This window comes from Schistocerca piceifrons, chromosome 4 (genome assembly GCF_021461385.2).
Source record: "Schistocerca piceifrons isolate TAMUIC-IGC-003096 chromosome 4, iqSchPice1.1, whole genome shotgun sequence".
Taxonomy (NCBI): Eukaryota; Metazoa; Arthropoda; class Insecta; order Orthoptera; family Acrididae; genus Schistocerca; species Schistocerca piceifrons.
In genome coordinates, this window is record NC_060141.1 from 472,182,426 (window position 1) to 472,196,287 (window position 13,862).

General features: G+C 46.7%; 1 protein-coding gene across 1 annotated transcript in view; it reads right to left on the bottom strand.

The window, feature by feature from the left end:
* LOC124796252 (methyl farnesoate epoxidase-like) overlaps window positions 1-13,862 on the bottom strand; it is a 312,563-nt gene that overhangs the window by 162,976 nt on the left and 135,725 nt on the right. Inside the window, exon 4 of the mRNA XM_047260354.1 lies at window positions 9,266-9,453. Within this exon, the coding sequence (XP_047116310.1) occupies window positions 9,266-9,453 (188 nt within the window). The remainder of the gene's footprint in view (window positions 1-9,265; window positions 9,454-13,862) is intronic.

Sequence of the window (13,862 nt, forward strand, 5' to 3'; positions counted from 1 at the left end):
GAATGGGACAGAAATTGGTAGACGCGAATTCCACGTACAGACAAACAAATGATTACAATTTCAGAAAGCAACTAGATGACTTATTCAAGAGAAAGAGCTTCACAAATTAAGCAAGTCAGTAACGCATTTGTCCACCTCAGTTCCTTACACCGGCAGTTACTCGGCTTGGCGTTGATTGAGAGAGTTTCGCCGGCAGGTGTGGCCGTGCGGTTCTAAGCGCTTCAGTTTGGAACCGCGTGACCGCTACGGTCGCAGTTTCGAATCCTGCCTCGGGCATGGATGTGTATGATGTCCTTAGGTTAGTTAGGTTTAAGTAGTTCTAAGTTCTAGGGGACTAATCACCCCAGAAGTTAAGTCCCATAGTGCTCAGAGCCGTTTGAACCATTTGAGAGAGTTTCTGGCTCTCCTCCTGGGGAATACCGTTCCAAATTCTGTCGAATTGGAGCATCAGATCGTCAAAACCCAGAGATGGTCGGAGAGCCTTGCTCATAACGCTACAAACATTCACAATTGGGAAGGAGCCAGCGACCCTGCTGGCCAAGGTAGGGTTTGGCAAGCACGAAGAGAAGCAGTAGAAGCTCTCGCCATGTGCAGCGTTAAAGTTAGTTTTAACGGAAACCACCACAATGGAGGAAATTGGTAACTTTTAAATGAATCTAGGTATCAACTCACAAGAATCAGGGAAAATATCTCTATACTTACGTACCAGCATTACCTACTTATTTACTGAAGTTTATAAATTGATTTTTAACCACAAGTATGAGAGACACCAAACTCTTTTGACATGTTCTGTCTCATTTGTTTTCTTCAAAATGGTTCATATGGCTCTAAGCACTATGGGACTTAACATATGAGCTCATCAGTCCCCTAGACTTAGAACTACTTAAACCTAACTAACGTAAGGACATCACACACATCCATGCCCGAGGCTGGATTCGAACCAGCGACCGTAGCAACAGCGCGGTTCCTGACTGAAGCACCTAGAACCGCTCGGCCACATCGGCTGGCTGTTTTCTTCAATTTGTTTTTCGTTATGAAGGTGATCGCTGTAATTACCCGTTGCTTGAGGTAAACCAGGTGACCAGTGTTACTTTTTTTTATTTTGAACCAACAGTCTTCTGGCTGGTACGATGCGGCCCGCCACGAATTCCTCTCCTGTGTCAACCTCTTCATTCTTACATAACATTTGCATCCTACAGCTACAATTATTTTCTAGATGTATTCCAATCTCTGTTTTCATCTACAGTTTTTACCCTCTACAGCTCTCTCTAGTACCACGATGTTATTTACTGATGTCTTAACAGATGTCCTATCATCCCGTTCCTCTTCCTTGCCAGTGTTTACCACATAATCCTTACCTCTCCTATTCTGCACAGAATCTCCTCATTACTTACCTTAACGGTCCACCTAATTTTCAACATTCGTCTGTAGCACCGTATGTCAAATGCTTGGATTCTCTTCTGTTCCGGTTTTCCCACAGTCCATGTTTCACTGCGATACAATGCTGTGCTCCAAACTACATTCTCAGAAATTTCCTCTACAAATTACGCCCTATGTTAGATATTACTTGACTTCCCTTGGCCACGATTGCCATCTTTGCCAGTGCTAGTCTGCTTTTGATATCCCCCTTGTTCCGTCTATCACTGGTTATTTTGCTGTTTAGGTAGCAGAATTCCTTAACTTCATCTTCGTCGTGACCATCGTTTCTGATGTTAAATTTTCGCCGTTCTCATTTCTGTTACTTCTCATCAGGGCGAAAGACTACCTCCCTGTCTTATACCCTTTTAAATCTTGGTCCTACACCCCTAATATTGCCTCTTGGCTCTTCTACATATTGCATATTACTCGTCTCTCCCTATAGTTTACCCCTATTTTTCTCAGAATTTTGATCATCTTGCTCCATTTTACGTTGTCGAACGCCTTTTCCAGGTCGACAAATCCTATGAACGTGTCTTGATTTTTCTTTAGTCTTGCTTCTGTTATCGGCCGCAGTGTCAGAAGTGCCTCTATGTTGCCTTTATCTTTCCTAAAGTCAAAGTGATTGTCATCTAACAAATCTTCAACTTTCGTTTCCATTCTTCTGCATGTTATTCTTGTCTGCAACTTGAATGCATGAGCTGTTAAGCTGATTGTGCGATAATTCTCGCACATGTAAGCTCTGGTGCTCTTCGGAACTGTATGGATGATATTTTTTCAAAAGTCAGATGCTATGTCGCCAGACTCATACATTCTACACACCAAATTGAATGGTCGGTTTGTTGCCATTTTCCCCAATGATTTGCGAAATTCTGGTGGAATGTTGTTTATCCCTTCTGCCCTGTTTAATCTTTAGTCCTCCAAAGCTCTCTTAAATTCTGATTCTAATACCTGATCCTCCATTGCTTCTAAATCGACTCCTGTTTCTTCTTATACCCACTTATAGCACTCTTCCCACCTATCCACTCCCTCCTCTGCATTTAACAGCGGAATTCCCGTTTCACTCTTAATGTTATCACATTTGCTTTTACTTTCACCGAATATTGTTTTAACTTTCCTCTTCTACATTGGCTATTTTCCAAGATCTGTTGGTGGACATTCAAGGTGGGAGAAGAGAGTGAGACAGGGGTGTTGTGTTAGGCCAAGTCGGCTGGGTTCCAGGAATATCGGGCCCCAGGGGCGCTCTCTCTACCTGAGGGAAGGCGGTGAGGATTGCGTGGAACCTGCCAGCACGACTTAGTGGCACCTGGGTCACAGCTGACGGGCTTTGTGTCATGGTGTGCTTGTCATTGCGGCTCGATGACGGCAGGATGTCCGCCAAGCTGGCACGACATGTACGCACTGTATTCTGATATGTCATTTATGTTTCTCATGCCGCAATCTCCCCATATACACATTAATGGGGCAGGCTAACTGGTGGACAGTGGGTGACTCTTGCTGACATAACAAGGCCACGCAAATTTTTGTCGGCAAGACGCTCAATTCTATTAGATTTTCGTGGTGTTTTGGAGGGGTTATATGCAGTGATTTGTACACTTGTGATTGGCAGCTTGGTGGGGTCAGCGCGTTTTAATTTTTTTTGATTTTGTAGAGAGAAACGTTTTTTCTAGGGGCTCTGTTACATACCGGCAGACAGAGAAGACGTGAAGTAGAGACCAGTGACAGTAGAATTAACAGTATTCACAATTCGGTAGCCCAGACAGTTTTAATAGGTGCTGATGGGGATTGCCAGTCAGCATAACTCGGTTTGGACGTCACGACTTATCAGAACATCGGGCATGCCCACAACTATTTGGTGTGTTCAGCAGTCCTGAATGCAGCCAGCAGTGCAGTGCATCGCTGATAGTCGACTCCACACAAATCGAGGACGGGGTCTGGTAAAGTGTTTTGCAGCTCTGGCAAAGTAGGAACTCAGACAGTTAATTTGATGCCCCCCTGTCATAGCGGCCCCTTATGTCAGAGGGCCCACACAACAGACAAGCACTGCTTTCCAGAGCTCAGATCAAAACATCGGTAGTGGTTGTAAACACCAACAGACGTTCCGCATAAACACGGAACTACTTCGTGAAAAGCCATGTGACAAGAGATCCACCAATTGGAACTAATGTGACTACGTGTAGCACTCTGCTGAATCGGCGTTATAAGGACGTCAGCAGAGTCAGATTGGCAGTATGTATCTACAGCTAGGACAGCTCAGGCCAGTACCTACGCCGGGTCTAGCATAGTAGACGTTCACTATAGCCTGCAGTAGAAAGTTGTGTCTTTGTAATTGTGCAGAGTAGTATTTTGGGTATTATTTTCTTTTTATTATCTTGCACTCTTATCTGGCTTGTGCCACCACAAGAATTGTTGTGCTTGCGTTTGAAAATTAGTGCACGCCAAGAACGCGTATTTTTGTTAAAATGAAGCGTGTTCAGACTTGATCTTTAGTTCTTTCCTGCCTACCAAAGGACACTACAATTATTGGCGAGAGGGATAAAACTTTCATTTTCGGAAGAATTGATTTCCTTAGAGGAATTTCTTCAGTCCTTGATGTAAACTCTACGAGAGATTCAGGCAGCGCTCACAAGGTCAGACCACCGCCCACATTCCCCAGCGTTGCAAGAGGTACCTTATAGAGTTGATTCTGTCACGGGTAATATGAACACTGTGCGTGTGGCTCCACCGACGTTTCCAGCTTTCTATAGGTCTGTCGAACCATGGTCAATTTATTTCGAACCGTTGGAACAACATTTACAGGTACATGGATTCCACGACGAAAATCGAAGTTGAGCTTTTTTATTTAGCACTATCTGTCCACAGATGTATTGTTTAATTCAACAACTGTACCCTGGGCAGTCCCCTCGAGATCTCTCCTTTACCCGTATAAGGGCTGCCTGTTTGAGTACTTTGACGCACAAATACACGTTTTCCGCCCGTCAGTCTTTCTTTCCTTGTCGAAAGTTCCCAGATCAGACAAATTGGGAATGGATTAGGACGCTCCAGGGTCTCTCCCGCGATTGCAAATTCCAGTGCGCCAACTTTGAATGCAAACAGTCTTATGCCTCTTCGTTGATTCGTGATATGGTGTTGTTTCACGCACCAGACGAGGGTCTTTGGGCTCATATTTTGAAGTTACAGGACCTGTTCCTCAACACCTGTCTGCCGATCATTCGTGCGTTTGAACAGTCTCTCTGGCTACAACCGCCGCGTTTTATTCGGATAATTTTTGCGGCTAGCCAGTTGCTTAGCGCTGAGCAGGAGTTTCGTCAGGCTGTTGGTACATCCGGTGACAGAAAGTCTTTCGCCTGTTTTCCATCATGTCCGGACTGTTTCCGAGCTCACCAGCAGTCTGAATGCCCCCACCAGTGAGCAAGGTGCACGGTTTGCAGCCGAACAGGCCCCATCGCCGTTGTGTGTCACGCTTTGCAGAAACTTCGCGTCGATGCCACGGTTCCCACGGACACACAGGCTCGTCACGAATCATCAGCGCTGGACCTGGAAGCCTTGCATTCCATTGACGGACAAGTATTCTCCATCATTCCCCAGTCGGGAGCTCGTTTCCTCCTTACCTTGGAGACAGCGCATATTCCTGTGGTCTTCCAGATTCACATGGCATCTTTTGTTTCTGTTGTGGGTGGTGCTCCATACCAAAGCTTGGGCTCGCCAGCTTAGTCTCCGTACACTTGCGCCTTGCGTAGTTTCAGGAATCACTATATATCAGCCGACGGCGTTTTTTCGACACAAACCTACTACAATGGTTGTTCCTTCACCGCTCAGTTTTTGGTGGTCGGCTCCTCCGCCGCTACTATCCTTCTGGGTGTGGACATTTTTGCTCGTCTGCGTTTGTCAGTAAAGCATGAGGTACAGGCGGTTGGAATACCCTCCTTGGATACCCTCCTTGCCCATTGCTCAGCAAATACGAAACGTTGTTTTCATCCTCCACACCAGGGGTTAAGGGTTTCACTGCACGTGTTTAACTTCTTCCCTCTGCTGTGCCTAGTTTTAAGGCATTAGTGGTTCCATTTCCTCTCCGAGACAGGCTCCAGGTGAAACTTCGCTGCTTACACGACGATTGCATTCTTTCTCCCGTCACGCACAGCCGCTGGGCGACGCCTATCGTGTTAATTGAGAAGCTGAATGGTGCTTTACGCATCTGTGGCGATTTTAAGGTCACGGTAAATTCTCAGTTAGTCATCGATTCATATCCAGTCCCATCGGTGGATGACATACTCGCACGTCTTGTGGGCTTCACCGTTTACGTCAAAACTGATTTGCGTGATGCTTATTTGCGGCTGCCGTTGGACGAAGAATCACAGCAGACCCTAGTCATCAATATCAGTGTGGACTTTTCTGGTGCAACCGCCTCCCGTTTGGCACTGCCAGTGTCCCCGCCATTTTCCAGCGTTATTTGGAACACCTCAAAAGTCGGGTGCCCGGTGCAGCAAATTATCTGGACGATGTCATTGTCGGTGGCTCGTCCGCATTGGACCTCGTGGACAAGCTGGGTAGGCTGTTCCAGACTTTTTCCGAGGCTAACCTGCATTGCCGTAAAGAGAAGTGTGACTTTTTTGAGTGCGAGGTCAGTTATCTCGAGTTCACGATTGATGCCTGTGGCCTACATGCCTCTAAGGAGTATGTCGAGGTGATTCAAAACGTGCCACTTCCCACCAACGTGAAGCAACTGCAATCCGTCCTCGGTCAAATTAACTATTATCGGCGTTTTATACCCAACACCGCCCACATTTCGGCGCCCCTGTCCAGATTGTTGCACAAGGGTGTGCGTTGGGTTTGGGATGCAGCACGAGAGCAGCCTTTCACAAGTGTCAAGTCAGTTCTCTCCCACCCTCCATGTCTGGCCACTCATCGTCACCACCAATGGCCTGGGTGCTGTCCCTTCTCAAGTGCTCAATGACGTTGAGAGGCCGGTAGCTTTCACATCCAAAACATTGACCAATGCTCAAACCAAACATAGTTAAATTGAAAAGGAAGCTTTGGAGCTGGTCTTCACACTGACGAAATTCTACTATTTCGTGTAAGGTCGTCATTTCACTCTGCAGACCGACCACAAACCTTTGGTTTCTTTGTTTCACCCGAGTGCCGCAGTGCCCACCCGGACAGTGCATCCCTTCAGCGTTGGGCGCTCTTCCTGGCGATGTTCGACATTGATATTGTCTTTCGCACCTCTGAGTGGCATCTGTGATGCGGAAGTCCAGCATTTTTGGGATCATTGGCACAGTCTCTTTTTCCGCAGTAGCGTCCCTGGTCAGTGGGGAATCGTCCTCACCAAACAGCTGGCCTGCCGCCACCTTTATTGGCCCAGATTGGATAAAGACATTGCCTCCCACGTGTCGGCTGGCACCATGTGCCATACCCATTAGGCAGCATCCACACCCCAGTATTTCTCGTGGCCTGATCAGCTGCTCCATGGGAATGTCTCAACGTGGATTTTGCTAGGGCGTTTCATGGTTCCCAGTAACTCATTTGGGATACCCTTTCATATCCTGCATGATGAACACCACTTCTGCTAAGACTATCAAAATTCTCTGGTGCTTATCTGCTGTCAAGGGACTCCCAAAAACGATCGTTATGGGTAATGGTCCACACTTTACTTCGACCGAGTTTCAGCAATTCTGTGCTGCCAATGGGATTTCCCTCGTCTACACTTCCCCATTTCACCCTGTGTCAAACAGCCATGCAGATTGCTTTGTGTAGGCGTTCAAGAACCAGCTTGAGAAGCAGCTGAGCCTTCACCCATTGGAGGAGGGCATGCTTCTTTTTTTTGGCTACATACCATGCTGCCCCCATGTCGTTAAAAGTCCAGCAGAGATACTTCACGGTCCACCATTCCACTCTCCCTTATCTGCCCTTGTTCCTGAGACTTCTCAGCCTCTCGCTCGCACTTCGGCGCATTCTTTCCACGTGAGGTAGGAGATCTGGAAGTGGATCTTATCCAAAGGCGCTCTGGGAGCCTGCTGTCATCACCAAGCTCTGTGGATGGCGTTTCTACAATGGGCCAACGGTTCTGCTGCCCACTGGCACCTCAACCAGCTCTGCCCCCGTCTGGTGGACCATGACGCCCCAGGGAGCTGCCATTGCCTGTCACCGTCCACTCTGTGATGGAACATCTGCTTATGCCTCTGCCTCAGCTGCTGCCTCAGCCGCCAGCTGCCACTGCTGCATTGCCGCCTGCTGGCCACAAACCTATGGATGTCGACCTGGATGCCCCTACTCCTCTGGACGTTTGTTGTGCTGTGCATTCTTTTTCCAGGGGTAGAAATGTGATAGCGACTCCTTAAACACGGAGCTGCTTTGTGAAAAGCCATGTGACAGAGAGCCACCAATTGGAACTAATGTGACTACGTGTAGCTCTGCACCGAATCGGCGTTATAAGCACGCCAGCAGTCAGACCGGTAATGTGTACCTACAACTAGGACAGCTCAAGCCAATACTTATGACAGCTCCAGCATAACTGACATTTGCTGTAGCTTGCAGTAGAAAGTTGTAACTTTGTAATTGTGTAGAGTAGTATTTTGGTTATTATTTTCTTTCCGTTGTTCAATTATTCAAATGTATGTGCATTCCTAAGGGACGAAACTGCTGAGGTCATCGGTCCCTGTCCGCAGCTCGTGGTCGTGCGGTAGCGTTCTCGCTTCCCGCGCCCGGGTTCCCGGGTTCGATTCCCGGCGGGGTCAGGGGTTTTCTCTGCCTCGTGATGACTGGGTGTTGTGTGATGTCCTTAGGTTAGTTAGGTTTAAGTAGTTCTAAGTTCTAGGGGACTGATGACCATAGATGTTAAGTCCCATAGTGCTCAGAGACATTTGAACCATTTTTTCATCGGTCCCTAGATTTATACGCTACTTAAACTAAGAACAACACACACACCCATGCCTGAGGGAGGATCCAAACCTCCTGCGGGTGCCTTAAACTACGCAGACACTCTGTGTGGCTCTTTTCGTTATCTTATACACTTATTTGGCTTGTACCATCTCAAGAATTGTTGTGCTTCTTGTTGTTCTTACGTTTGGAAATGAGTGCATGCCAAGAAGGCGTATTTTTGGTAAACTAATGTGTGTGTTCAAATTTGATTTAGTTCTTATCTGCCGACCGCAAGACACTACACCCCTCAGCACCGCTTCTGCACGCATAGTGTACACAGCGGATCTAAATATCCATGTGGGATTTTATAGCTGAACATTGTTACTTAGTCACTGTACCACGTGCTAAGGAATTAGCAATATGTTAGGATAGTCAGCCCACTCACAGTGGGGGAAAGGGATCTACAAACATTTGATATCCGCCAATTTCAACTTTGCCACCTAATTATTCATGGAAACCTGTTGCACTTGTTATGCACTTCACTGGTCATGCATTATCGTAGTATCTGAGGATTTGGTTCGTTTGTGCATTAAATCAATAAATCTCATTGTTATACTAAATTTCACTTTCATTTCAGTAATTTATAGAACAACTTAATGTTTTCCCGTACTTAACTACATTTTTGGGAGAGATTATTCAATATATTGTAAATTATGCAAAGTGGGTCAACCCATGAATTGTCATTAGAGACAGTGCCAAATAGATTCTTATGCATTCTGCCATCCTTGCGAGTGATGTGGAGAGTGACAATTCCTGGGGTTGTGTGTATCTTCACAGCACTGAGATACAGGTGTTATTCAAGTCAGGCGACGAGCTTTACCTCGCCACCAGGCAAATTTTCAAGCGCTTCGGTTTCTTTACCCCAGTGAACTACAAAGTTTTATCCTTATCCACTGAGCGCATGATTCACGACTTGACAACCAGTACTTACCATACAAAAGGCGCTTGTTATCTCGTTGAACTTGGTGATCGCGTTGTAGCCCGTTGCCTCGGGCTGGATGAAGCGCAGCCACGGCATGGCGCTGAGTTTGCCTCCAGTCATGTCGAAGGCCCGCGAACGCACGTCTTGCAGGTCCATCAGCGTCTGCAGCAGCTGGTCGCCGCGCGGGAAGCGGTAGCCTGCTCAGAAACCACGGCCAGACCTCAGTCTACGGTGTACTCACCACCGATAACAAACAATACTGTTGGCGAAGAGTTCTCGGGCTTCCAGCCGGGTGGCGGTGTCTTCAAACTGCAACGTTTCGACGAGTGACATACTCGTCATCTTCTGGCGAAGTGCCGAAACTTTGTGGATGCCGGTCCCTTTACACCTGAGGCGTGCCCCCACCACCTGGCCGCTGGAGGCTGGGTCCAGTGGAGCCGGCGGGCGGGGTGGAGGGGGAATCGGGTGCGCCGTTCATTCTCCATCAGAGCATTCCGGTCGCGTCTCGTGAGCTGGTCGGTTCTTGGTGCATTCCTGGCATATTGCGGTTAATGCTGGATTCCAGGCCGCGCTCAGTCGATAATCTTCGTCCCTGTTCACAAGATTCTCATGGACCCGTATTTCTATTAATTCTTTAATGACGCTGTCCCAATTTCTCCCGGCTCGGCACAGCACCCTGGTGTTCTCGAAAGGGTTGAACTTTGCACCTGTACCAAGGACCATACCGAAACGAGACATCATCAGCAGCATAGAGGAAGCAGTCCGGGGCCTACCCAAGGAGGAAGCTGAGCAGATCCGAAGAGAGACCTGCAGGATCATCAACAAGTCACGACTCCCAAAAGCCAACATTACTGCGCCGGAGCGAGAGGCTATCCGCGCACTGAGGGATGATGCTGACATCATGGTCCTCCCAGCAGACAAGGGAAATGCGACGGTGCTGATTCGCACAGTCGACTACCAACAGAAAATCTGCTCTCTGGTGCAAGACCCAGCATACAGGAAACTCAACAAGGACCGTACGTCGACGATGACCAGGAAAACGGTGGCGCTACTGAAGGACTCAGATCTACCAGAGGAAGTGCAGAAACGGCTGTATCCCAGAGCGCCAACGACACCGCGCCTGTATGGATTGCCCAAGATTCTGGACACCATCAACTCGCACAGTTATGGACTGGCCAAATACCTGGCGACACTATTAAAACCACTGGTGGGACACTGCAGTCATCACGTGAAATACTCCGCAGATTTCGTAAGAATACTGGAGGACATCCGAATACAGAGAGATGACCTACTCGTGAGCTTCGACGTCACCTCTTGTTCACGAAAGTACCTCTACAAGACGCCTTGGCACTCATTAATCAGAGCTTCGAGCCTGAAACAGTGAAGCTCTTTGAATATGCACTTACGACCACCTACTTCAAGTGCAATGGAGAACATTATGAACAAGTGGATGGAATGGCCATGGGATCTCCCCTTGCTCCAGGGATCGCGAATCTTTATATGGAACACTTTGAGGAGGTGGCACTACAAACTGCTCACCGTAAACCCACGCACTTCTTCCGCTATGTGTACGACACTTTCGTGATTTGGCAGCATGGCAGGCAGGCACTGGAGGAGTTTATGGACCACCTAAACGGCATACATGAGAATATCACCTTCACGATGGAAGTAGAAGAGAATGGCTGTATTCCATTCCTGGACATACTGATCAGGAAGAAAGCGGATGGCACGCTGGGCCATTCAGTATATAGGAAGAAGACGCACACAGACCTGTACCTCCATGCAACCAGCTGCCACCATCCGGCGCAACGCCAGTCAGTACTGACCACCTTGGTACATAGGGCGCACGTCATTTGTGACAAAGAAAGCCTCTCAGACGAATTACACCACCTAAGAGAGGTATTTCGGAAAAACGGGTACAGTGAAACACAGATTGGTAGGGCCTTCAAGAGGAGACAAGCTGACAAATTTCAGGAAGAGAAAGAAGAAGAAGAGGAAGTTAACAAGAGACTCGCCTTTCTTCCATATTTAGGGCCCATATCAGCCAAAATCCGGGGGCTACTGAGAAAATCAATCATAAATACCGTCTTCCGACCACCGCCGAAGATGAAAGAGCCGCTGGGCTCAGCTAAAAACCCACTCAAACTCAACCCACCTGGTATATACAGCATTGCCTGCGAATGTGGTGTACAGTACATTGGACAAACGCAGCGCTGCATCTCGAAAAGGTGCGAGGAACACACCAGGCATGTCCAACTTGGACAGATAGAGAAATCTGTTATAGCTGAACATAGCATCAAAGAAAACCACACCTTTGATTTCGAGAACACCAGGGTGCTGTGCCGAGCTGGGAGCTATTGGGACAGCGTCATTAAACAATCAATAGAAATATGGGTCCACGAGAATCTTGTGAACAGAGGGACGAAGGTTATCGACTGAGCGCGGCCTGGAATCCAGCATTAGCCGCAATACGCCAGGAACGCACCAAGAACCGTCCAGCTCACGAGACGCGACCGGAATGCTCTGACGGAGACACGAACGGCGCACCCGCTTCCCTTTCCACCCCTTCCGCCGGCTTCTCTGGACCCAGCCTCCCGCGGACAGGTGGTGGGGGGCACGCCGCAGGTATAAAGGAACCGGCATCCGCAAAGTCTCGGCACTTCGCCAGAAGATGACGAGTATGTCACTCGTCGAAACGTCGCAGTTTGAAGACACCGCCACCCGGCTGGAAGCCCGAGAACTCTTCGCCAGCTGTATACGCCAGGAAAGCATACATTCACATTTAAAACAATACTATGTTCACGTTTTGTTTGCAGAGCTGAACAGAGCATGTGCTCCTGTACTGCTAGTTCTCTCATAGCTTAATATGTCATTTTCTAGCCGTACTTGTAATTTATTACTAGTGTTCACTAATTATAGGTGTAAAATGCAAAATTAGAAATGCCTTCAGCCGTCTATGATTTGAATATAATGCATTTATGCCACGTGTTTCGGCGTTTCACTACGCCATCTTCAGGCTCCATGACCAATGTGTAGGTAGAATCAGCTTCAGGTACAGTCGAAACAGGGGCTACCATTAAGTAACTGGCATTCGTAGACTTTTGGTTTCAACCCAGAGATCCCTACAGTTCGGTTTGAACGTTTGCTTAGCAATCTTCAATTGATGAACGAAGGGATTGCGTTATTGAAACCAGAAGTCTACTGTACCATCTCCTGGAATGTAATAAATAAAATAACCGCATAATTATACTGAATGTATAGTGCTGTGAGGTCAAAGAGCTATCAGCAAGCAGCGGACGAACAGTCTCTCGGAGATGATAAAGACGATATCAAAAAATGAAAGGCGTTGTCTTTTGTTGTATGTGAACATAATCATGACTGATCATTATATATATATATATATATATATATATATATATATATATATATGAATATAATAGAGGGAAACATTCCACGCGTTTGTGTTTCAATCGGCCTGCCAGCGCTTTCGTATGGAAAGTCACATCATCTTTGTTTTTAAATAAATAAATAAATATGTATATATATATATATATATATATATATATGTATATCAACTGCCTCTTATGGTCTGTAATATATTATGATGCTATGTGCGTTTGAAAATACATTAAGACTTGTTAGTTACAAAAGCCTTTCCCTATATAGAAATAGTATCCTAAAGCAAATATCGGCCTAATAAAAGTGTTTAAACTAATTTGATTGTTGTCTGACATTAACGCATATAATATGATTTTTATTAAATATAGCCCAGGGAGTCGAGTTCTTCTAAAGATTAACATTGGATATTCGAAACATGGTAAAACTCTGCATAAGTTCCAAAGATTTTAATAATTTTCATTCTGTGTGTCCACATTGGGGTACATAAGCCAAGTACATCAATACATAGCAAGCTGAAAACAAATCACCTCTGTTTTATTATTTCAGAAATATTTCGTGACTAATTACTTCAATGGTGTTTTTTTCTACCTACATAGTTTAACGAACTCTGGTTTTTGAATATGCATCAGATCATGGTCTAGATTTGTGATAGCAGATGTAAAAATAGTTTCACACCCTACATCAGATTACAAATAATTTACAAACGTCGGTCGAAATCATCATTATTGTGGTGTCACCGCCAGACACCACACTTGACAGGTGGTGGCCTTTGAATCGGCCGCGGTCCGATAGTATGCGTCGGACCCGCGTGTCGCCACTATCAGTGATTGCAGACCGAGCGCCGACACGCGGCAGGTCTAGAGAGACTTCCTAGCACTCGCCCCAGTTGTACAGCCGACTTTGCTATAGATGGTTCACTGCCTACTTAAGTTCTCATTTTCCGAGACGATAGTTTACCATAGCCTTCAGCTACGTCATTTGCTACGACCTAGCAAGGCGCCATTATCAGTTACTATTGATATTGTGAATCATGTACCGTCAAAACCGACGTTTTTAATGGATTAAAGTTAAGTATTCTACCAGCTACGTCCGTTTTTCTAAATTCTAATTTCCTTGTCCTGTTCCAGACCTCACGCCAGCCTGCGTGAGCTAAAACGCGTGCATTTCGGCCTCGTTTAGTAAAACGGTGTTGGCTCTCTTGCCAACC